The sequence below is a fragment of the Setaria italica genome, chromosome II, assembly GCF_000263155.2.
Source record: "Setaria italica strain Yugu1 chromosome II, Setaria_italica_v2.0, whole genome shotgun sequence".
NCBI lineage: Eukaryota > Viridiplantae > Streptophyta > Magnoliopsida > Poales > Poaceae > Setaria > Setaria italica.
The window spans coordinates 11218015-11243202 of record NC_028451.1 but is presented as its reverse complement, the minus strand read 5'-3'; the positions used below and the strand labels follow the sequence as shown (position 1 = coordinate 11243202).

Here is a 25188-nt window from a genome sequence, read left to right as displayed (position 1 = left end):
TGTACTCCTATATGGAGGAGGGCCGGGGTATTTAGTCCTATCACGTTATATGTTCGGATCCTAATTAGGATGACTAAACATGAATTAATTATAAAACTAATTGCAAAATTTTTAGGCTAATTCGCGAGATAAATATATTAAATCTAATTAATCCATCATTAGCAAATGGTTACCGTAGCACCACATTGTCAAATCATGGACTAATTAGGTTTAATAAAACCGTCTCACGAATTAGACTCCATATGTGTAATTAGTTTTGTAATTAGACTATATTTAATACTTCTAATTAGTATCTAAACATCCGATGTGACGGGACTTTAGAGCCCAAACACCCCCTAGTTGCCTCTTATAGGATTGCTAGTGTCTTTTTTTATTTCACTCAGAACAAAGAAAAACAATTTAAACATTTGGCAACAAATTCTAAACCCCACCTTGCTGCGCCTCCTTTTGATTGTTTCTTCTCCTGAACGCTGCTTGCAGTTCTACTTTCAGCTTTGCAAGCCTCATGCTTTCTTGCACGAGTGGATGAACGCTTCTTTCAGTTGAAAGTGGCAACGCGTCGTTGGACAGCTTGCGATTAGAATCTGGCAGGCACACGTTTGCCGGCTGCCGGCTGTGAGCTGCCCTTGTCATGTGATCATGTCTGCACCTATTGCGTGCTGTGTCTGCATTGTATGCTGAACACAGCTGAAAGGTGCCTTGTCAGCTTCAACTTGTTCAGAGTGCATATGCAACAAGCCAAGAATGTATAGCATGCTTGGCAAAAACAAATCTGCACAAGTCTTTGAAAGATCTAATATTATTATATATGTTAGTGGATAATTATTTACACAACGTGCTCTCGACCTCAAGAAAAAAAGAAGAAGAGTTGATACTATAACCTGAAAACGGAAAATGAGTTATCATGAAGCTAGTTGTTTACACTAGGGCAGACCAATGCCAAGATCAAGCAAATGGATGTTTTGCCACGGCATCCCAAGTTTGTTCTCAGTTTTTGTTGGGCATGTACGCATTGGATGGCATTAGTGGTTCCCTTTTTTTGAAAAAATAGCTACTATGTTTATTCTCGTTTTTTTTGGTTTGGGCATGTACATATTTTTTTTATAATAAGCATACGTTATATTAAAAGAGCAGCAGTTTTACAAAGAGGCCCTCCACAGAGGAGCCAATAACAACCCAGTCCCCAAGGGGGACACGCACACCTACACGTGTCGTAACAAAGACGACGGAGCTGGCCACGCGTCGCCTACAGACTAGCACTGTTGCCGCCGTCGAGAAGATCGCCGGCGATGGCCACCAGAGGCATCGACGTCCATCAGGACCCATGAAAGATGCTTGGGGCCATTGCGGAAGAGCCTCACAACAGAGGCTTGAAGTGGATGCAGACGAGGTGGTTGAAGAGCACCGCCGGCGAACCGAGGATGAAGTTGAATCCGTCATCGGCAGGAAGATGAACGACGCCTATAAAGCCGATGGATGGCTTGCAACCTGACGGACAATGGAGATCTACAAGGAACTGAAGAAGACAAGAAGCAAATAAACTACTCCTTTGGATCTTGGGGGTGGGATGGCAGTGAAGGCGGAGGTGGTGAAATCGACCTGAACCCGATCAAAACCAGCAGCAAGCGCATCGCAGGCAGCCAAAGCAACTGCAAGCACTGCAACCAGAGCCAAAACCACGGCCAAATCGAGGAGAGCGGAGAACAGATCTCGACGATGGGGGGTGGATGCGAGGGGGAAGAGATCTGCTCGGGGATGGAGGAGGAACTTGGATTTATTCGAACTCACCAAGAGGACACCACTGATGACACCGATGAGGACGACGGCAACAACAGTTGTGGCGACAGCGAGAGGGTGACTCCCAAGCTCCATGAGCCGCCAACAACCTATCCGGGAACACATGAACAACAAAAACTAAAAATAAGCATAGAGTGTCGGTGTTTTAACCCGGCAACCTACTGAGGGTGCTGCTCGAGGTAGTGTTTTGGTTAGTGGGGCTCGCCAAGATCAGGAACTTGAAGATGGATACAGACATATGATTTAGATAGGTTCGGGCTGCTAGATTGCGTAATATCCTACATCCTATGTGTTGGTTGAATTGAATTGTGTTGGAGGGGGTCCCTGCCTCACCTTATATTGCCGGAGGTAGGGTTACAGGTCGGTTGATTTACAAGAATACTAGTCGGGTTCGACTAGGCAACTCCTACTCTGATTGCTACGAGTACTTTTCCTAATTCTCGACTAGTTCCTGTCTTGCCATGTAGACTACGCCGTCCTGCGCCATAGCCTCCATATCAGATATGTCTTGGTGTCCAGTTCTGTATCTAGGACTGTTGAAACCTTTTGGTGGGCCCATAGATGTATGTATGACAAGCCCCCGAGTACTTTTTAGTTAAATGTAGCAGTTCTCAGTACTTTTGTAGGCTTCACCCACTAGTTTTGGTGCTCTTCAAGTACTTCATCGGGTTGAGTCTTCAAAGATACGAGAGTACTACCATGCGGTTAGAATTTGCTCAAACCTCATTTAACTTGGTCTCGAATCCTTCAAACTTGAACTTGTATATGGAAGTTGTTGCACTCCATATGGAGTAGCCCCGAGCCTTAGGTTGAATCGAACAATCAGGCTGAGGGTCAATCTGTAATTTGCATCATTTTCCCTTTAAAATTAAGAGAAAAAACTTTTTCCGATGGCACGTGGCATGCAGCCCCCGAGCCTTTTACCGACTAGTTTTGTGGGTATAAGGGTCAACCTTTGGTCAACACGACCATCTCTAAATAGTAACCTTATCTTTTCCGAAAATAGAGGTAGTGGCCAATCAGGTGCGTAATCTTCGGGTCCATTAACTAGAATATTCCTTTAATCCCTACTACTGTTACTGCATCGTGGTTATAAATAACGGAGGAAAACATCCCTTCCATTTTATCTTTATCATCTATTCTTTCAACTTCCACACCATAGCCCTAGTGCCACTGCTACCTGATCTCCGAGCGCTAGCGCCGCCGTCCCCCACCACTCAGCCCCCGAGCATATACGAAAGAAGGCACTCATGACAATGAGAATGGGGAAGAAGGCAGCTGGATCCAAGGCAATTGAGGGTGGGAAGAAGAAGACGGATAAGAAGGAGTTGCAACTGTCGGCCCTCAAGTATGGGAAGACGGACCAAACTGCGCTGCCGACCCCTGCATGTGCTTGGAAGCGATCATCACTGAAAGAGGAAGACATCAAGGTGCTGGTAGCCGCCAACCTTCTCCAAGAGAAAGATGTCATCAACTGGAGACCTGCCTTCGACAACCCGTGGCCACTGGAGGAGTACCCGGAGGAGACTGTAATCTTCGCATATTTCATTGAGCACAGTCTTGCATTACCTACCTCCGACTTCTTCTGGGGTTTATTGGATTATTACAAGTTGGAGCTTGTACATTTGAATCCCAATGGCGTTCTGCATGCCGCTATTTTTGTGCATTTGTGCGAAGGTTTCTTGGGGATCCAGCCCCACTTCTAGCTTTTCTGGAAGTTCTTCCGAGTGAAGTTGTAGCCAAAGAGAGAGCACACTAAAGTAGTCAGAGGGGCTGGAATTCAAATAAGGGAGAAGCTCAAGAGCCTCTACCTAGACTACAAGTGGATTGATTCACATTCCTGGGAGAAGTGGTGCTATATCGGCAACCACGATCCTAAGCTCCCCAAGTTAACTGGACATCACCAACCTAGAACAACAGATGGTTGGATGAGCCAAGCCATGGAGACTGTCTGCAACTACCTGAACTCCTGGATGGGATATCCAAGCTGAAGTAAGAAGGTTTGACTGGAGTTAGGATGGCATTTAGCTTCATGAAGCGGCAAACTCAGCCCTTACAGCTGCGATGCCGCTGGGCTTACGAGTACTCAGGAGTTAGTGACCCATCAAGAATGTCTCCCGAGGAACTTAGCATAGATGAAGTCATGGCGCGGTTGAGGCATATGTTCAAGAATGCGGGTGAAATCCCCACAATTGTGCGAGAGTTCCGCGTTGCCAACCTACCAAAAGCTGTAAGTACCCGTGACCGCAGCCCTTGAGTACTCATTTTGTTAATATTCAAGTGTACTAACTTGTTTGTCTGTGCACGAAGATGTACATTTGTACTACTCTGCTCCTCCTCCTCCCGGAGCAGAAGATATTTGCGAAGCTACTCCTCGAATCCACACGGTAGCGAGCGTGGAGAGTGATGATGATGAGGAGGGGGGAAGAAGAAGTAGTCGAGTCCTTCAGTAGCTCTGATTCTGATGCTGCGGAGGGCTTTGAAATCAAGGCCTGACCGTTTGATAAGGTTGGATTGTCCTCTGGATCATCAAAGCGTGCCGCTGAAGACGATCTAGAGGCTGCACTTCCTCCACCACCGAGGAAGAAGCAGTCTGTTGCCAGGAGCTAGAAGTTTTACCATTTCAAGAAAGTTACCTTAGTTCTTTGAGTCAGTGGATTCATCATGTCCTCTGAAGGGACAAGCCTGGAAAGCTAACCATCGGATTGCATCAATTGATGCTTTAAGATGGAGCCTATTATTCTTGATATCTTCGTCGGTTTGCTTCTCAATGACTTGCTCAATATGACATGGCTTATTCTTCAAATTCTCATAACATTGAACATTGTATTTATGAGTTGAACCACAGTCCTTTCCTATGTGAGAGTCAAGAAGGCACATTCTTTTCCATTACTGACTTTTTTCCAGCTTCTAAACCCTTTCATTGTGAAAGCATCTGATCCTACTTTTCCAGTTGGCTTTTTAGAAAACAAAAAGCATGGAAGCAAAAGGCTGCATCTTTTGTAGGTGAGTACTCTAACCAAGGGAAAGATTTGAACCAATGAGCTTGAAATCTGCGTGGGCTTTTCTTCGGACCAGAAGAAGGGTACTCATCCTTAAGAAATTGGTATGGACCATCCTTCATGTACGCTTTGACAACTTGATCTTGTTCATCAGGAGGATAATCCCAAATTTGTTGACGTAAACCTAGATCTTGTTCCACTACTAGGACACTAACACCTTCAGGATTGATTCTTTGAACTTTAGATGGTGATTGCCTTGGAATCTCCTCTGCAACCTCTTCATTTTCTTCCTCCTCTTGCTGTGCAGCAAGCCAACTAGCAACTTCATCTGTCTTAGAGTCAGAGCAAGGAACAGTGGCGTCAATCTGTTCAGGGTTTTCAAGTACGTCAGGCACACTAAAAAGAATCAAGTGTCTTCCTTTTTAGTACCATGATTATCAAAAAATAATTGCTCAATTAGCATCTACAAGCTATTGACTAAGAACTAAATCAAAGTAAAATTAACCAAACAAATTTATCAATGAAGTGTTAAAGTGTCACTAGTTACCTTGGCAGTGTAAACTGCAAGAAACAAAACAAAGATCCTTGGGGCCGCTGTGTCTTGGTCTTGCACGTCGTGAAGCCGCAAAGGACACGGGATTTGAGTTCTTGATCAGTTGATATCGTGAGCCCGACAGCCGACGCGCGAGAGCCGAGAGACGATGGTCGATGGCTTGAGATTTTGTCGATGTCTCACGTAACGCAAGATCTCACCTGCTCGTGAGCTCATCGCCCTGTCTGGTAGGGTTAGAGATTTGAAAATTGGGGAGACCAGAAGGTGCCGAACTGAAATGAAACGACGAGTTCCTTCGGAGCCCTCAGAGTGATTGTCTCCAGGCTGCAGCAGGCTACTACAAACAAAACAAAAGGATCCAGCTGCTAAGCCCATTTAAGCTATATTTTAGTCCATGATCACATAAACTGCAGGCGCGATAGCAGGGGGGTTAAATTCTTTTTGCCATGTTGGGGGGCCCATGGCCCCCACTGGCCCCCCTTAGCTCCGCCACTGTCGAAGGCGGTGGCGCATACAGGAGCAGGGCTAGGGTTGAAGGGGAAAGGAGAATCCAAGGGATGAGAATTGTTCACACGGATCTCAAACAATGGAAGTCATATAACTAACGGGCTACTGGAAGCCATACAGGATTAGTGGGGAATTTGAGGGTATGTGGACCCACTTTCTCTAGCTTTGGATGTTTTAATCGATGAATGGATGAGGATGATGCCTCAGGTGGAAGCACGCCCAACATTAGCTAGACTCATTTACAGTAAGAAATGGGCCATGAAACGTTGTTTTGAGAGATGGATGGAAGAAATGGGCCACCGGCCACCGTCTTGTTGCCATGCCAGATCATTAGCTGGTGATCTTTTGAAATCAAACCTTAACCCCAATTCTTAACCCAAAATCTCATCGAAGGAAACAAAGAAGATGAATTAAAATAAAAAATTCCACATATTTCTTTCTCGAAAATCAAACAACAGGTAAATAAATATAGTCATTTTCATAAAAAATGAACATGCATCTCTTTTCCAATGCCTTACACAAAATGAACTGAAATGTACAGCTTTTCAGCTTGCTCACATGTGTATCTGTACCTAGCAGACAATTCGACATGAATACGTGACCCCTCCGTTTCCAAGCTATAAGCTAGACAGCTAGTTGTTCCCGTCGGGCGACAGCACGGCGTGGCTCCTCGTCGCGCCGGAGCCAGGGCAGAAGGTGACGTGATAGTCGACGCTACCATTGCAGGTGAAGGTGCTGCTCCTGTCGTCGTACGCGTAGCTGTAGGCCTGCGGGCACTGCGCCTTGAACAGCCTCGAGTACCCGCTCGGCTTGCACGTCGCCGGCGACGCGAACCGCCCGCGGCAGCAGTACTCGTCGGTGCCGAACGCCAGACACGCGCTCTTGCAGCCCACCACCGCCGCATCGCCACCGTTCCTCGCCGACGACGCTGCCGCTCTCACCGCCAGCTCGCCCGGGCACACCTGGTTGATGTCCGCCGGGCACGAAGTCCGCTGGCAGCGCCCATCGCCGGCCGCGGCGGGCTCGATGTCCACGGGCAGGTTGAAGCCGTCGACGTTGCTCACGTCGTAGAAGTCCTTGTTCGCGCCGCCGCCGAGGGTGAACTCGGCCAGCGTGGCCGGCGGGGCGCCGCCGGCGCCGCCGCACGCGACCTGCCCCGTCCCGCAGTCGCCGGACTCGCAGGAGAAGCGCGCGCCGGTGGTGGTGGTGCAGCGGTGGCGGCCCCACACCCGGCCCGACCACGTGGCGCCCACGCCGGGGAAGGAGACGGAGGCGCCCGGCGCCAGGGCGAAGCCGGTGGTCGGGAACGCGGGGCCGCTGGATGTCAGCGTCGCCGGCCAGACGGTCTCCGGGCAGTTGTTGCGGAAGGTGAACTGCACCGCCTTCGCACCTGTCGGTGTCAAAGAAAGAACAAGACCACAAATGTAGATCGAAGATATCGGTTAGACAAATTTCATGGATCCGATCATCCGCAGTTCATTAACAAATAACAATAAGATCAATAATGCAGATTCAGTTTAGTTTCATGGGAGCATGAATGCATGATTACTTGAAAAGGACAACTAGGGTGCCATCTACATGGGTGATTTTGATTTTCTTAAAACATAAGAATTGAAGGGCTTTTTATATGTATCATCCTGACCTTTTAGGCATGAACTTTACACATTCATGCTCGCAGAGATATAGTATGTTGTTGTGTTTCCCAATATATACTTTTCGTTGATGGTGGGTTCCACTTTTTTTCGAGTTGAAAGTCTGACGACAAAAGTTGTATCTTTTATTTCTCAGAGTAAAATGCACAGTCGGACCTCAAACTTGGCTTGGTGTGCCATCTAGGTTTCCAAACTCTCAAAATGCACATCCCCATCCTCAATTTGCTAATCGGTTCATTTGAGATCCAAATCATCGTTAATCATGTTAAATCATCCATTTGTTTGCTGATGCATCCGGGGCTCGCATATTGGCTCCTTGTCCCTAGCTAGCTTCCATATTCTTCAAGGGGGGTTTTCTGCAAGATCTACCAGACACATTTTAGGTTTTGAATTTGGGGGGATTTTAGGGGGGCTTTTGACAAAACTGCCATGAACATCGGCCAGATCGACCTTTGCTCCTTGGTAGGCGGCATGGCGAAGCAGCAGCGGGATAGGGTCCCGGGTGTCGGCGGTGGCTTGGGGATGGGCTCAGCCAGGTTAGGTTCTAACGCAAGGTGGAAGGGCACCGCATGAAGGATGCAGACGCAAGGCGCCTGAGGGCCAAGGGAGGCGGCGGTGGCGTGGCACTTGCGTGCCCGGGGAAGAGATGCGGGCGGGTGAGGGGCTGGGGATGGGCGGCGCACATGTCACTATGGTCATTGGAGGTGATGTCGGTGAGAAAGAGGATAAAGGTGAGGAAAAGGGAAGACGGTGGACTGACATGTGGGTCCCACATGTCAGGTCCACGTCAATGCCCAATCACCATGCCACTTGGGCAGTTTAACCAGGGTAACGGTGGTTTGGACTCTGCGTGAACTTGCCAAGTTCAAGGGCCGGCGGTGCATTTTACTCTATTTCTCAAGTAGAACTTCCACCAAATTTATTGAGATGCAGTTGGCTTAACAGAAAGTCAGTTTTCTAAGATGAGAATTGTTTTCGAGTTATAGTTTTGAATCTCCCAAGTAGAAAGCCAAAGCCTTGAATTCAGTTCTTAGAAAGTTTTAACTTTTGATCGAAAATAAAGTTGGTGATACTTACTATATGTAGGTACTATCTCAGTAGGCACATCCCTGAACTAGTGACTGCATCTCTTCAACAATATAGGTGAGATTGAAACTTTTTACATTTAACTATATTCATGGACAGTAAACCGGGTAATATTTCGCATGTAGAATCAACTACTGTGTGAAAGGCGAGATTTTTCTTTCCAATTATAGTTGAGGGTGCATTATTACAACTATGAACCGGCGGCTGCAACAACCAACAAACTCTCTCTCTCTCTCTCTCTCTCTCTCTCTCTCTCTAAAAAAACATGAAATGGAATTACGAGTCTCTCCAATTTGCATACATGTACATAAACAATTAAACATATGAATAAGAGTATCCTATGTTTTTTTTAAAAGTAGACCACTATATATTTGGTGTTATCAAAGCAAGCAAAAAATGCCTCAGAAACTAAAGAATTTATCTATAGGAGTGATATTGAAAAAACATGATGGGATTTTTTGAAACCCCTAAAAAGATGCTGTACGCATATAAACACAATTAGTTTGAAAGGACTAGGTTTTTTAGTGCTCCTTTTTTCTGAATTGACGACCAGAAACTTGATAACAGAATCCCAATATGTCGGTTGGAATCGAACTATTGGTCTCCAACTAGCTGTGTAGAACGTGTTTCAACTCTGGAGGAAATACTTGTATACTTCGCAAAAAAAAAAACTTATATATGGTCATAAAATCAGAAGCAAGGACATTACTGTTTAGTAAGTTAGCGAAGTATTGAAATGTACCACTAATATGTAGCCTACGGCTCTACATTTTATTCCATCCTCACGCGCTTGATACAAATTTCAAATTTATAAGTTTTCGCAATGTTACTTCAGTTGTTTAATTTGTTAGGGTGCCTATAGAGCACGAATCAGAAGTACTATCTCTAGGAAACATACATAGAAAGGAAGCTGGGAATTAGGAATGCATGAGAAGAAGTCATCTTTCCTACTGCATCAAAAGTATGTTAAATCTGTAAAAACTCAAAAAAGGAAAAAAAAAGAAAGAAGTACTCCCTCCATCTTAAATTATAGTTTTTTTTAATTTTTTCAGATTCATAGCTTTGACTATGCATGTGGATATAGTGTATATCTAAGTGTATAGTAAAATTTATGAATGTAAAAAAGCCAAAACGACCTGTACTTTGGGATGGAGTGAGTATGTTGTAGATGTGAGTATGCTTACCGTGTGATGTACTAAGGAGGAAGACCAAGAATACGATCAGACGGAGATCCGGCACACCTCCAGTGGCCATGGCCATCCTCAACGAGTGCTCCTCCTCCACGCACAGTCTCTCTACCAGGTGCCTTCTGCCTTGGGATTGGAGTTGTGTTTATGAAGAGAATATCACCAGGCTATATACACATGTGGGTTTGTTTTTTTTTTTTTTTTGCGAGAATACATGTGGGTTTGTTGTGGTTGGATGCGGCGGGTGCGTTCACTGATTGCCATATGGAGGCACATGTTTTAGCGTACACGCATGTCGTTGAAGCTAAAAAATGCTGGTATCTAGTAGCATGGACGCTACTCTCTCTTTGTCAGTAACTTGCCAGCATAGGACGCGTATTAGGCGTCCAATGAGTCAAGCCTGCATGACTTCTTTTCATGGCAATACGTACCGTCCACCTAACCGTGTCTCAGACTCTCAGTTTGATGGAGCCCATAGATGTGTCATGTGTGAACAATGGCCATTATCTAAAAAAAATGTGTGAACATAACACACGCATTGGATAAAGAGTCATGAGAAGCATGACAAAATCGATCACAGCCAAGTTCTTAAATCAACAGAGATGCCCAACGTACAGAAATCCTTGTTGTGATGTCACGAGAGAGTTGATGGCATCTCAAACCTCTGTATCGAAAACATAGAGATACAGGAGAGTGGGTTAATTGAAGCTAATTAGGTTTCTTTTACCCTGCCATTGCCATGATCCATACAACCAAGCCAACCCATGTTTTGCTCTTCCTGCTAATGGTGGTGTGGACACCAGCCGAGAACAACAGCTGTTTGATCGACAACTCTTCACGCTCAGAGTTCGGCCGGGTGCGCATAAGAATTATATTCGGCGATTTGATTCGGTAACGAAGGAGAAAGGAAATGTATTCAGCATTAAGATCACTATGAAAACCATCCATTTTCAGCACACCTATATGACGAAACACCTACGGGACGGGACTGCACAAGTAGTGAAGCAGTATGAGTGCAAATGTATACATCACTAAGTGCAAACATTTGTCCAATTCCAGCACATAAAACAGCAAAGCCGTCGGGGCTGCACAGGAAATCCTTGTAGGTTTCTGGAAGAGAGGCGGTGAGGGCAGCAGGAATTCAAGGAACAAGAAACACATTTCTGCATCGCAACGTACTCTCATTTAGCCAACCAAAAAGGTAACCAATATGCAGTCCACTGAGGCCTGACCTGCAAAGTAGATTGTGTAGCAAAAATGAGTCCATATTTAACACGTAGGGAACAACCTTGAAGTTGGAATTGGACTCTACTACTATCCTCTCAGCCCGGCCGGAGTTTAGATGAACAGTGAATAGCCCATCATCCTTCCCTATGAAAATGACACCGACATTGTCCGCGACGGCAACCACGTAAGGTGGGCGTGCAGCATACACATAAGGTGAGACTGAGATGTTACAATCCGAAACTGGTAGCAGCTTATCAAGGTCGATGACTCTCTGTTGTGCCCATCCAGCATATCCGTCCGCACCAGCCTCCCTCGACCACAGAGACAGCTTGGACTCCTGTATGGTGGCGAATCCCAGCCCACCATCCTCCGCTTGCATGAGGACCATGTGCCGTGCATGGAATTCTGATGGTAGATCGATGAACGCCAGTTCTCGCTTTCCCAATTCATACTTGAGGATCATCAGCCCGTAGTTGAAGTACAGAGCATTCCCCACATGGGCGTGCAGTCTAATCATGATCCAGTCGTTGGGGTGCTGCACTGTGATCGGTTCGCTCCATGTACCTTGGTCGGATGAGTATTCGTAGGCGGACGTGCGCATCTGTGACACATCTGTGACAACGACGACGACGAGGAAGGGGCCCCCGCGGCGGTCGAGATGGTCGCAGCCTGCCGTTGCGCAGAGAACCGCGGCACCCCATGAATAGGGCCGGAATTCCAGAATAGGCAGGCTCTGCGCGCCGTCGGTGACGGGGTCCCACACGATGAACCTCGTCCCCGTGGGCGAGAACGACTCCAAAGCGACCACCAGCACGCGGCCGTGGCGGGCGTCGATCGCGTTCCAGTCCTCCCGGAAGGCGTGGGGCGGGCGGAAGGAGGAGGCCGGCACGAAGTCGGTGCCGGACCTGCGCGCGTAGAGGAAGCCGAGCATGGGGGCCGCGGGGTGGAGCTCGCGGAACCTGCGGCGGAAGGTGGCGCCGGAGATGAGGCGGCACCAGCGCTTGCAGCCGACCGCGGCGCGGACGAGGGTCGCGGGGTCGTCCGGCGAGATGCGGAGGAGCACCTCCTCGACGAGTTCCTCCATCAGAGGCGGCCTCAGCGGCGGCGGATCCATGGCCGAACCCCGCCCGACGCCGGGCGGCGGCGGCGCTAGGGTTCGGTCGGGGGATCGGGGAAACGGGGAAGGGAAAATAGACGCGGCTTCCGTAAAATACAACCGAAAGACCTCAACCCCTCGACCCGTAAAATACCACTGAAAAATGTACTAAAACTCACATTCCATCACATTTTTTCACCGAAAATTTATTTTTGCCACTTTTGAGCGCATAACGTGAACATCAAAGGACCCTTTTACCCTTGGCTTGATGATCAACAAAAAATGCGCCCGTCCGCAAGGTGCTCCGCAACGTCACCTGCCGCGCACGCCCCGGGGAGCATGGACGCTACTCTCTCTTTGTCAGTAACTTGCCAGCATAGGACGCGTATTAGGCGCCCAATGAGTCAAGCCTGCATGACTTCTTTTCATGGCAATACGTACCGTCCACCTAACCGTGTCTCAGACTCTCAGTTTGATGGAGCCCATAGATGTGTCATGTGTGAACAATGGCCATTATCTAAAAAAATGTGTGAACATAACACATGCATTGGATAAAGAGTCGTGAGAAGCATGACAAAATCGATCACAGCCAAGTTCTTAAATCAACAGAGATGCCCAACGTACAGAAATCCTTGTTGTGATGTCACGAGAGAGTTGATGGCATCTCAAACCTCTGTATCGAAAACATAGAGATACAGGAGAGTGGGTTAATTGAAGCTAATTAGGTTTCTTTTATCCTGCCATTGCCATGATCCATACAACCAAGCCAACCCATGTTTTGCTCTTCCTGCTAATGGTGGTGTGGACACCAGCCGAGAACAACAGCTGTTTGATCGACAACTCTTCACGCTCAGAGTTCGGCCGGGTGCGCACAAGAATTATATTCGGCGATTTGATTCGGTAACGAAGGAGAAAGGAAATGTATTCAGCATTAAGATCACTATGAAAACCATCCATTTTCAGCACACCTATATGACGAAACACCTACGGGACGGGACTGCACAAGTAGTGAAGCAGTATGAGTGCAAATGTATACATCACTAAGTGCAAACATTTGTCCAATTCCAGCACATAAAACAGCAAAGCCGTCGGGGCTGCACAGGAAATCCTTGTAGGTTTCTGGAAGAGAGGCGGTGAGGGCAGCAGGAATTCAAGGAACAAGAAACACATTTCTGCATCGCAACGTACTCTCATTTAGCCAACCAAAAAGGTAACCAATATGCAGTCCACTGAGGCCTGGCCTGCAAAGTAGATTGTGTAGCAAAAATGAGTCCATATTTAACACGTAGGGAACAACCTTGAAGTTGGAATTGGACTCTACTACTATCCTCTCAGCCCGGCCGGAGTTTAGATGAACAGTGAATAGCCCATCATCCTTCCCTATGAAAATGACACCGACATTGTCCGCGACGGCAACCACGTAAGGTGGGCGTGCAGCATACACATAAGGTGAGACTGAGATGTTACAATCCGAAACTGGTAGCAGCTTATCAAGGTCGATGACTCTCTGTTGTGCCCATCCAGCATATCCGTCCGCACCAGCCTCCCTCGACCACAGAGACAGCTTGGACTCCTGTATGGTGGCGAATCCCAGCCCACCATCCTCCGCTTGCATGAGGACCATGTGCCGTGCATGGAATTCTGATGGTAGATCGATGAACGCCAGTTCTCGCTTTCCCAATTCATACTTGAGGATCATCAGCCCGTAGTTGAAGTACAGAGCATTCCCCACATGGGCGTGCAGTCTAATCATGATCCAGTCGTTGGGGTGCTGCACTGTGATCGGTTCGCTCCATGTACCTTGGTCGGATGAGTATTCGTAGGCGGACGTGCGCATCTGTGACACATCTGTGACAACGACGACGACGAGGAAGGGGCCCCCGCGGCGGTCGAGATGGTCGCAGCCTGCCGTTGCGCAGAGAACCGCGTCACCCCATGAATAGGGCCGGAATTCCAGAATAGGCAGGCTCTGCGCGCCGTCGGTGACGGGGTCCCACACGATGAACCTCGTCCCCGTGGGCGAGAACGACTCCAAAGCGACCACCAGCACGCGGCCGTGGCGGGCGTCGATCGCGTTCCAGTCCTCCCGGAAGGCGTGGGGCGGGCGGAAGGAGGAGGCCGGCACGAAGTCGGTGCCGGACCTGCGCGCGTAGAGGAAGCCGAGCATGGGGGCCGCGGGGTGGAGCTCGCGGAACCTGCGGCGGAAGGTGGCGCCGGAGATGAGGCGGCACCAGCGCTTGCAGCCGACCGCGGCGCGGACGAGGGTCGCGGGGTCGTCCGGCGAGACGCGGAGGAGCACCTCCTCGACGAGTTCCTCCATCAGAGGCGGCCTCAGCGGCGGCGGATCCATGGCCGAACCCCGCCCGACGCCGGGCGGCGGCGGCGCTAGGGTTCGGTCGGGGGATCGGGGAAACGGGGAAGGGAAAATAGACGCGGCTTCCGTAAAATACAACCGAAAGACCTCAACCCCTCGACCCGTAAAATACCACTGAAAAATGTACTAAAACTCACATTCCATCACATTTTTTCACCGAAAATTTATTTTTGCCACTTTTGAGCGCATAACGTGAACATCAAAGGACCCTTTTACCCTTGGCTTGATGATCAACAAAAAATGCGCCCGTCCGCAAGGTGCTCCGCAACGTCACCTGCCGCGCACGCCCCGGGGAGCATGGACGCTACTCTCTCTTTGTCAGTAACTTGCCAGCATAGGACGCGTATTAGGCGCCCAATGAGTCAAGCCTGCATGACTTCTTTTCATGGCAATACGTACCGTCCACCTAACCGTGTCTCAGACTCTCAGTTTGATGGAGCCCATAGATGTGTCATGTGTGAACAATGGCCATTATATAAAAAAATGTGTGAACATAACACATGCATTGGATAAAGAGTCGTGAGAAGCATGACAAAATCGATCACAGCCAAGTTCTTAAATCAACAGAGATGCCCAACGTACAGAAATCCTTGTTGTGATGTCACGAGAGAGTTGATGGCATCTCAAACCTCTGTATCGAAAACATAGAGATACAGGAGAGTGGGTTAATTGAAGCTAATTAGGTTTCTTTTATCCTGCCATTGCCATGATCCATACAACCAAGCCAACCCATGTTTTGCTCTTCCTGCTAATGGTGGTGTGGACACCAGCCGAGAACAACAGCTGTTTGATCGACAACTCTTCACGCTCAGAGTTCGGCCGGGTGCGCACAAGAATTATATTCGGCGATTTGATTCGGTAACGAAGGAGAAAGGAAATGTATTCAGCATTAAGATCACTATGAAAACCATCCATTTTCAGCACACCTATATGACGAAACACCTACGGGACGGGACTGCACAAGTAGTGAAGCAGTATGAGTGCAAATGTATACATCACTAAGTGCAAACATTTGTCCAATTCCAGCACATAAAACAGCAAAGCCGTCGGGGCTGCACAGGAAATCCTTGTAGGTTTCTGGAAGAGAGGCGGTGAGAGCAGCAGGAATTCAGGGAACAAGAAACACATTTCTGCATCGCAACGTACTCTCATTTAGGAGGTGTTTGGGAGCACTCCACTCCACAAAAAATTGCTCCACTCCACCAACTCCGAAAATTTCGCAGCCAAACGCGTCTAGCTCCAGCAACTCCGACTCCAAGAAAAAGGTGGAGCAGGGGGTAGATCCACCTTTTTTGTGGAGTACCTCAAGAGGTGCTCCAAAAACCCCTTGTACAGACCTCCTCGTGGAGTTGGTGGGTATTTACCCACCATTGCCACTCGTTACACAGTACCGGTTCGTGAAACATAAAAATCCCATCGGCCATTCCACCCGCGCGCCGGCCGCCGCCCCGTCCCACCCGCGCGCCGACCGCCGCTCGACGCACCGCCCGCCGGCCGCCGCCCACCGTCCCGCCTGCCGCGCCGTCCGCCGCTTGACACGCCGCCCGCCGACGCGCCGCCCCCCGACGAGCCGCCCGCCCGACGCCCGCCCGCCGACGCGCCGCCCAACGCGCCGCCCGCCGACGCGCCGCCCGCCACGCCACCCGCCGACGCGCCGCCCGCCACGCCACCCGCCCGACGCTCGCCGCGCCGCCCGACGCCCGGGACGCCACCCGCCCGCCGCTCGCCGTGCCGCCGGGGCGAGCTCCCCCGCGGCGGCGCGGCCGGGGCGTAGGCCGGCCCATGTCTATCTTCTGGCAGGTGCTGCAGTACATAGAAGAGAAGAGGAGAGGAGAGAGAGGGAGAAGAGAGGAGAAAATAGAAGAGTATGACATGTGGGTCCGTTAACAAAGGGTAAAATAGACCATTCACAACAAGTGTTCACGTTTTTGGAGCTGGAGCACTGCCATCAGCCAAACACGTGCAGGAGCTCCATATTTATTTGGAGTTCGTGGAGTGGAGCTAGTAAAGTGTGGAGCTGGTGGAGTGGAGCTGGTTTTTCTGGAATGGAGTGCTCCCAAACAGGCCCTTAGCCAACCAAAAAGGTAACCAATATGCAGTCCACTCAGGCCTGGCCTGCAAAGTAGATTGTGTAGCAAAAATGAGTCCATATTTAACAGGGGGGGTTTGTGGGCGGGCCTCCGGCCGGCCGGTAGGGTTAAAAAAAGGGTCGCCGAGTGTCCTAGGTAGGCAATCGGTAAAGTTTTTATTTACCGAGTGTCTACCCTAGGACACTCGGCAAAGTTTTTTTAAAAAAAATTTAAAAATATCCAACAGTTTCAAAAAAATACCAAATTTTCACACGAAATATGATATGTTCTCTACTGACTATACAAAAAGTTTTGTAGTCAAACCGAACTCGACCGTCACTTCGACTCTAAATTTTATCGAATCCTTCTCAAAGTTACTATTCTTTTTCTGAGATGCTTCGGTTTGTAATCATCGTACATGATGAAATGTGCAAAACCTTCCCAATTTTTTTCCACAGCTTCCACGTATTATATCATCACATAATTACAAATCTCATGATTTTCAGACTTTGCTTGTTTTTTTTACAATTTAAAAATACTACCTCCACACGTTCATTATCGTGTTTCCTGAACAAGATGTTCGAAATTTCTTTTCATTTCATGGGTCAGGTCTCAAAATGGGCCAAATAACATGAATATTATTTTTCTACTCATTTTGTTCCATAATTTGAATCACTTGCAGTTCAAATTTGACTTATACCAAAAATTTCCTTGAAATGCAATTAATTAAATAAATATAGTAAATAAATCCAAAAATATACCAAATTTTAACATGGAGTACCACATGTTGTATGTGGGGAGTAGAAAAAATTTCATGGTGAAAAGAGAAAAAAAATATTTTTTTGCCGAGTGTCAAAAAAAACACTCAGCAAACCCCCCTCTTTGCCGAGTGTCTTTTTTGACACTCGGCAAACAACCCTCTTTGCCGAGTGTTTTTTTTGACACTCAGTAAAGAAGGGGGTTTGCCGAGTGTTTTTTATTTGACACTCGGCAAAGTACCGATTTGCCGAGTGTATTTTTTTTGCCGAGTGTTTTTGGCTTGGCACTCGGCGAAGAGGTTGTTTGCCGAGTGCTCGCAAAAAAACACTCGGCAAAAAAGTTTCCCGTAGTGCATGGACTGATCACTCATAGATGGGACTCCAATCTGGTGTACTGGAAGAAGATAGAGGAACCGAGCTGTGAATTTTTTTTAATTTTATTTTAGGGTACTATATACTCAGGAAATGATGAGCCATGCTAATCTATCCTATCAACTAGTACCATAAATATTGCAGGTCTAAGAAAGATTTGCACTAATGTTCGAGTGGACCATCGAATGAATATCACCAGAACAGTCAAGCTAATTTTTAATCACCTAAAGTTTCGAAAATTACTGAGCAAAGCTGCTATACTATTTGACTTGTTGGATACTGATCCTGTTCTTGACCACAAGAAAAACTACAATCACTAAGACCTGTAACATCAAACAAACTGCAAATTGAGAAATTGTGACTAAATCACAGCATAATATGCCAAATTTGCAAGCAAGATAAAAGATTGGTATAAGAAGAAAACTTTATCACAATCCATTCTAACATCATGTGAATTGATTAAACTGACATAAATCCATGAGAACGGGACCCAAAGCCCATAAGTATGGCTGAAAATAAAAATGATGATGAAGTTCTGAGAAACAGTAAAGCAGCATTTACGGGGTGGTCTATCCGAAACCCTAAACCCGGTGCAAACCCTAGAGCACGATTGACTCCTCTAGTCCATTCCACTGCAGATGGCCATCCCACCTCACCCCAGCGATTCCGCTCATCAAGCTGGGAGGATGATGTCAGCCTTGACGGCAGTCTTGATTTTGTTTATCGCATGGCAGATCAGCTTTCCAACATCATCCATGGCCCCTGCGGTGAGATTGTCAGGCAGCAGTACCTGGTAGGCCATGGTTAGAAGAGACCCCTCGGTGTTATTGTGGCGACAGACGGGAGCTCTGGAGGTGCTTGCAGCAGTGACCAGAGCTTGGCTAGCTTTGCCGTGGCCATCTGGGAGGATGGCAAATCCAGATGGCAGGAAGGAGACAAAGGTGTTGTTACCACTGTTCATGACAGCATGCATGGTGTTCTCTCTAATAGGAGCGTACACCACCAGGGAGCCTGACACGTCCGTGCGTGCCTCCTGCAGGATCAACATCTTGTTTTTCGTTCCATCAGTGATCTGCAAGAAAAATGAACAATATGTTTTACTGTTTGAATAAACAAATGGAATGCACTTCGATGACTAAAAGTGATTCAACAAAGTTTATTTCTAGTGAATTTCTCTAATCATGTTCCAAACCAATTTTATTGGCGCTGATTTATCAAGATGGAAGGGTCGGAAATATAAAAAAAAAGCGCACTTACATTGGAGCAGAGGACAGACACGACATTGCCAGGGTGGCCCGTGGCAATGTAGCCTAACTCCTTCACTGCGGTGTCAATGGTGAGCATATCCCACTCGCCACGGAGCTTCTCATTGCGGAGATAGTCGAACACGCGCTCAGGTGGAGTGCTGGGTAGCCACAGCGTGGTGGTGGCACTAAGAACCAAGTCGGCGGGTTCTCCAGATGCAGTGCCAGCTTTTCTCCAGGTCACCATGCGTACAGGTGCATCAGGCCTCTCAACGCCAGTACCCATGCTGCCAAACCACTCGTTGATGTTGCTCGTTGCCTGAGTCTGAGTGACAGGCCCAGAGACAGCCGTGTAGAAGCTTGCCATCATCTGCTGCGCCAGCTTTAGGATACCTGTTGCAGCCATGCACAATTTACAGAATGAAACAAACCAAAAAACTGATCATAAAATGTGGATACAAAAGCATATTCCTTCTCCACCTGCTACGTTGCTGTTGACTAACCTGTGTTGTTGTTGCCTAGATCACGGCTGGAGTGCAAAGCAGCGGCATATTCACGCTGCCTCTGGAGTGAAGCGAGCCAGCGGCGCGCACCCAGGGCTTGCCCGGTGAGGAATAGTGGTTTAAACATCATTGGCACGGTGGTCTCATCGTACTCCACATGCACAATCCATGTGACCTGGAATATATATAGTCCAATGTTGTGAACGCAGAGCCTCAATGTGCAACAAATACACAAATAACTATGAACGTCACATGTTTCTTAAGCTACCCAATGATTGTGAAATTCAATAACAGTACCTTGCAGTATCCATTGCTCAGGTCCTTAATTAGGCAGCCAGATGGAAGCAGCCTGCAGCCCATATACCTAGCTGGTGTAACTTCCCGTCCAAGGATGCCATCAACAGAAACGTCCATCACAGCCCATTGCTTCTCATCAACCAGTTTGCTAAACCTCAAAATGTTCACGGTGCGGTTTGGCACACGTGGTGACTGCACCCACAGCTCGGCATTCATCTACAGGCCACTCAATCAATTGTGCTCTCGTTAGTCATGGATGTTCAATCACGATTGACCATTGAACTACAGAATACTGATATATGAATGCATGTGTACTCACCAGCTGAATCTGCCCATCGCATGAAGCAAAAATGCCAGTGGATACAAAATCACCAGCTACCACACTTGCCACGACCCCTGGAAACGTCTCAGACCAGCGAGCCTGTAAAACGACAAAGACATACGCACAAGGACACATATATATAGTACACATGAGAACCCAAAGTGTGTTACCGGAAAAATGGAGCAGATACGTACCGTGTCCATCAGGATGCCAACGAGGTCAGTAGCAGTGCCCCAAACCATGGCAGTGTCCCTGGTTGCCTCCACGACAAACCCCTCGGGGCGGAGCCCAAACAAGCACGGAGACATTCTGGCTCCGTACTCATAGTTAAGCATTTCGCTGTCAGTGGTAGGTAGCCACATCGGCTCCCCCTTGGTTGCGAGCACCAGAAACTGCTCCATAGATGTATCTGCGTGACGGCGAAGTGCTTCACGATCAACTCCGCTGCTGATGATCCACGGCGCGGGTTTTGTGAAAGCAGAAGTGTGGATAATCTTGCCGTGGACAACAGAAGCACGCAGACATTCATCCTGGAGCCTTGTATTCTCGATGAGCAAGCGCTGCTTCTCTGCCAATGGATCGGAGGGCAGTGTCTTGCCACCACATGTGATGCATGACTGAATCAGCATGGCCTGACGGAGTGATTGGTTCTCAGCCAGCAGTGAAGCATTCTCTTGCTGAATCTGTTTGTTTTGCTCCACCTGAGCCTTCTTCTGCAAACATTAATTTGAAGAAACAGAAATTCTATTCAAAAGGCAACATGAACTTTGGCACAAAGGACCTTGGAACAAGATTTATGGGAGCTGTCTATGCACGAAAAAGACGCTATAACATCAATGTGAGATGGTGGGTAGAAAGGTATGCTACCTTCATTTGAGGGCGTCTGTTTTGGAACCAGACCTTCACCCGACATGGCTCCAAACCAATCTTTGTGCCAAGTGCCTCCAGTTTCTCGGCATCTGGGTGAGTACACGTGCCATACACACTGCATAAGATTAGAAGCAGATAAGCACAGGCATTCTTCAGACCAAATGATAGTGGATGATTCACTTTCATTTGCGGTGTCTTACGCCATGAGTTCTTGAGTCTGCTGTGGTGTGAGGCGCTTGCGCTTAACAGGCTTTGAGGGCTTGCACTCAGGAACATAGTCCTCATCTTCAGGATCAGTGTGGGCATAGCCCTCATCTCCCAAGCGGTCCTCAATTGCATCCTCCTGGTTGTTCCATAGCTTATGGGAGGGGTCATTTCCGAAGTCCAGACAATGTCGGTTCTCATTGGCTTGTTGACCCCCTTTCTCCATGGTGACCTTGTAACCATAAAAAAGAAAGGAGTAGCAGTGAGAAATGAAATAGTGTAGAATAAATGGTAGAATCTTTGGAGAACTATGGTGCCTATAGTAAAAAATACCCATTAACGCCACACGAGTAGAGAACAAATAAATGTACTGTATATACAAAGTTCTGGAGGACAAACTGCTTGAGAAAGCTTGCCCAGTGCTTTGACAATTGGTATGTATGACACATAGTACCCACAAAGTTGTGAAAGACTAACTGCCATCTCAATCTTTTGCAAGCTACTTAAAGTAGAAAGAAACATAAATCAAGTTCAAAAAAAGAAGCCGCAAGGAATACACATGGCTTGGCCAAATATCTAGTTATCTCAATTCTCAATTACTAGTGCGTAAAATTGATGCACGCATTTCGATTGCTGTGAAGAGGCTGTGGACGCAGTACCACCTACACATTGGAATTCTGATAGTATTTTCACAACTCACATGAATGATGAATGGAAAATTCATAAATTAAATACGTACCAAGTACCAACTAGGGGTAAATGCATCTTATGTTGGCCTACATCGCGTTTGCCTCACTGCTCGGTGCTCACAGCTGGGCGAGTAGGCAGGCAGCCGGGGGGCATACAAAGGTGGCCGGAGCCGCGGAGGGATGTGGGCGATGCGGGAGCGGGAGCGGGAGGGATCGGAGCACCCAGGATGTGGAGCCATGCGTGGAGGCCGGAGATCGCCGCCGAATGGAGCAGCGAACAGCACCGGAGCGTGGATGGCTACTGGCGGCTAGGGTTTAAGCGGCGGCGCAACTGCTGCTCGGAGCTTCGGATCGAAGGAATTAGCGACGCGCTCGGGAACGAACGACGAGTGAAATTGCCGGTTGGCTCCTCTGTACTGTGAAGGAGCTTGGTGTGGGTGGGCCCTCGATCTCTTGGCCTGGTATGAGTTCACTCGTGGGCTAGGGGATGGTCTATAAATTTCGTTACCTTACCTGGGCCAGGCCAGCAACAGCTGTGGCCTGTAGGGAGGGGCAGTGGCAATTCTTGGTGGGCTGTAACAACTGGATAGCTTACCCTGAAAAAATAAATAAATAGACAGCCCCGCGGCGGGATGTGTAAACTGTTTCTTTCACGATTATTGATTAACACCTCCTGGCACATTTCAGCCACAGCTCTTTTGCCAGCCCGGCTCATCCCATGAGCACCTTTTGCCCGCCCGGCTCAGCCCAACGGCCCGACAGGTTTGGCCCAGCCCGTGACTCTTGAAAGGTCGGGTTTCAAAAATCGTCAACGAGCTCGAAAACAATCAAACCGACCCAAGCCCGAACCAAATTTTTTATTTTATTTTTTGAACTAAAAAGAAATGGAAGCACGAGCCTATCCAAAAAGAGACCCAACAACACACATGAGATGGTCGTGGAACATGGAATTTAGGTCAGAAGTTCACCCCGAGCCCATCCCCAGCCTGCATTATGCTCAAGTCTACAACATCAGCCTACACCGGACTCGGTTATTAGGGAGCAATCACAAGCTAATAGGAATGCTTAACTATAACATCTGATTATACCTTAAGCTTTTGGGACCTAAGCATTAGGTCCTCTCTGGATGCTCAACATGCATACTAAGAAGCAATTTATTGCGTGATTCAACCTCATGCAGTCCTACCCTAATAGATGACACGTTTCCATCTCGCCAATCTCAACCACCCCCTTGATTTCTTGCTCCTCACATATATAACATGATTGATGAGTAAGAAATCAAAGGGCACAGTCAAGATTGACAAGGTGCGGTACATGGCATCTATCAGGTGGGCTCACACGGGATTGGATTTGCAGCAGTGATGCATAGAATTCTTGTCCTCATGGATGACCTAGGAAAGCAATCTTTTCTATGCAAAGTAATTCTTCCGCTCCTCACACACAGAGAAAACCATGAAACTACAAAGAAAAATCAAAGAAAGTTTGATCGATGTACCTTCGAATTATGAGAATCTAAAAATAGTGTCGACGCGGCGATACTTTGTGCAAAGAGGAGACACGAACTAGTTATGCAGAACACTACCAATCGGGCCTATTTATTAACAGTGTCTCGAGGTGTGCATATTACAAAAACACCCCTATCACTATTGAACAAATCGGATCCACTACGATATTTTTCGTATGAATGCATCGATATCTTGCCATATTTTTTTGGCTGTCATCAATATATATAGAAGTAACTAAATGATATCCGGTACTCCATAATGCACTACAATTAATGTTGCATGCTACCAATTTGTTTGAATGTGGTGAGCGGGAAATTCAAATTTTCCACTGTGCAATTGACGCGGGATATTTGTGTGATGTACTTTCCACAAAATCTTCTCTTAAAGATCTACTACTTCCACAAACTACCATGCGCTGCCACTTGTCTCCTACTCGGCAATGGGTAACCTTAGCACAGCATAGGGTTTGCTGGTGCTCTTACCTCATCTACCCTGGTAACAACATCAGCAGATCTATCAATATCTAGGTGGCTATTGGTGTCCATTACAAACCATTATGGCTACCACCCTTTTCAAATAATGAAGGAACTGGTGCTAGTGTGAGTATAAAGTTTTGTTTAAGATAACAAGTTTTGTCTCCCACCATATTTTGCAAGGAATACAGGTTAATTGGTGCACAAATACCATGAATGATGGAGGAGCAAGAATAATATTGACGCTTGTTATTGACACCTTTTTAGTGCCATTTAACTAGTATTTTTATGCATATTCTTATACTAACCCACCACTTGGCACTTGAAATAACCCCATTATTACATACGTGTTGTATTTCGGAGCATATTGTGTTTTGACAGGAAATACGACATAATCAGTGGGTTTTCATAATGAGCTTAATGGATAATTGGGCAAGGGTCGTCGAGGGAAGCCAGCACGTGAAAGGGGAGGACCAGATGTGCCAGAAAGGGCCTAGGCCGATTGGCTTGGGACTCTACAGGCCGATCGGTCTGGCCTATTCGGAGGCCTGGTCGAGCTCCTATTTCTTCGACGTGAAGTCTATGATGCATCTAGGGTTTTTCCACCGACCAATCGTCCAGAGCCGCCACCTACAAAGGACTATAAATATCCTCTCATGGCTACAACCAAAAAAAGAGAGAGGAGAGGAAGGAAACACCAATCATGTGCAATCCAACGACGAGACATCATCTGTGCCTCAGAGTCATTATTATATTTGCCTTTGCACATGTCCACCATTCTATATCTTCTCATCCTTGAAAACTTCACATTATGTGGATATTCTTATGATCATTGGCTCGGAAGGTAGGTGACCGTTAGAGAGTTTTCTTAATTACATAATATAAGTGTTGATTCCTACTAACCCTATCCAATCTCCACTATATAATTGAGTAACCTTTGAGAGATGAGAGCTTGCAAATAAATAGGATAGCCACCTTTTAATTAAGCGACATGTAAGCACCTCGAAGAGAATCTTGGTTTCAATTTTTGTTGCAGGGAGAATGTTTTAGTACGAAAGAAAAAACCTCCAAAGAGAGTCAGAAAGTAAGTGTGGTTGATTTTTAAAGTTACTTGGTTCTGAATAAAAGCTGTGGGGTAGAATTTTGCTTAGATAAAGTTTTGAACACCCATACTTTGATTATCTTTGCTGTTGCTCTGATCTTTTGTTTGAAGGGCTAGGTGCTTGACTCGCTTGCTCAGGTTTGGTTCAAGATCTTTGTTCAACCCTTTGGATAAGTTTATAGTCACCTGACTTGCTCGAGGATGAGCAAGAGCTAAGCTTGGGGTGATTGTTGATGCTTGTTATTGACACATTTTTAGTGTCATTTAACTAATATTTTTATGCATATTCTTATACTAAC

General features: G+C 47.3%; 4 protein-coding genes across 4 annotated transcripts; all 4 read right to left on the bottom strand.

The window, feature by feature from the left end:
- Positions 1–6269: 6269 nt before the first annotated feature.
- Positions 6270–9941, bottom strand: LOC101757622 (thaumatin-like protein 1b). Its single transcript, XM_004955989.2, has 2 exons — positions 9782–9941; positions 6270–7249 (listed from the first exon to the last, which is right to left on the bottom strand). Exons 1-2 carry the CDS (start codon positions 9855–9857, stop codon positions 6492–6494), a joined length of 834 nt encoding a protein of 277 aa, XP_004956046.1. The 5' UTR covers positions 9858–9941; the 3' UTR covers positions 6270–6491.
- Positions 9942–13257: 3316 nt separating this feature from the next.
- Positions 13258–14457, bottom strand: LOC101757127. The gene has a single exon (XM_004959119.1). It carries the CDS (start codon positions 14455–14457, stop codon positions 13258–13260), a length of 1200 nt encoding a protein of 399 aa, XP_004959176.1.
- A 3692-nt stretch (positions 14458–18149) lies between these two features.
- LOC101757232 (homeobox-leucine zipper protein ROC6-like) lies at positions 18150–19940 on the bottom strand. Its single transcript, XM_004955988.3, has 4 exons — positions 19725–19940; positions 19428–19602; positions 18938–19317; positions 18150–18752 (listed from the first exon to the last, which is right to left on the bottom strand). The coding sequence occupies exons 1-4, from the start codon at positions 19938–19940 to the stop codon at positions 18354–18356; spliced, it is 1170 nt and encodes a 389-aa protein (XP_004956045.3). The 3' UTR covers positions 18150–18353.
- Positions 19941–20051: 111 nt separating this feature from the next.
- Positions 20052–22184, bottom strand: LOC101756710 (homeobox-leucine zipper protein ROC6-like). The gene is made up of 4 exons (XM_022824739.1): positions 21860–22184; positions 21117–21352; positions 20914–21031; positions 20052–20759 (listed from the first exon to the last, which is right to left on the bottom strand). The coding sequence occupies exons 2-4, from the start codon at positions 21344–21346 to the stop codon at positions 20100–20102; spliced, it is 1008 nt and encodes a 335-aa protein (XP_022680474.1). The 5' UTR covers positions 21347–21352; positions 21860–22184; the 3' UTR covers positions 20052–20099.
- Between the last annotated feature and the right edge of the window lie 3004 nt (positions 22185–25188).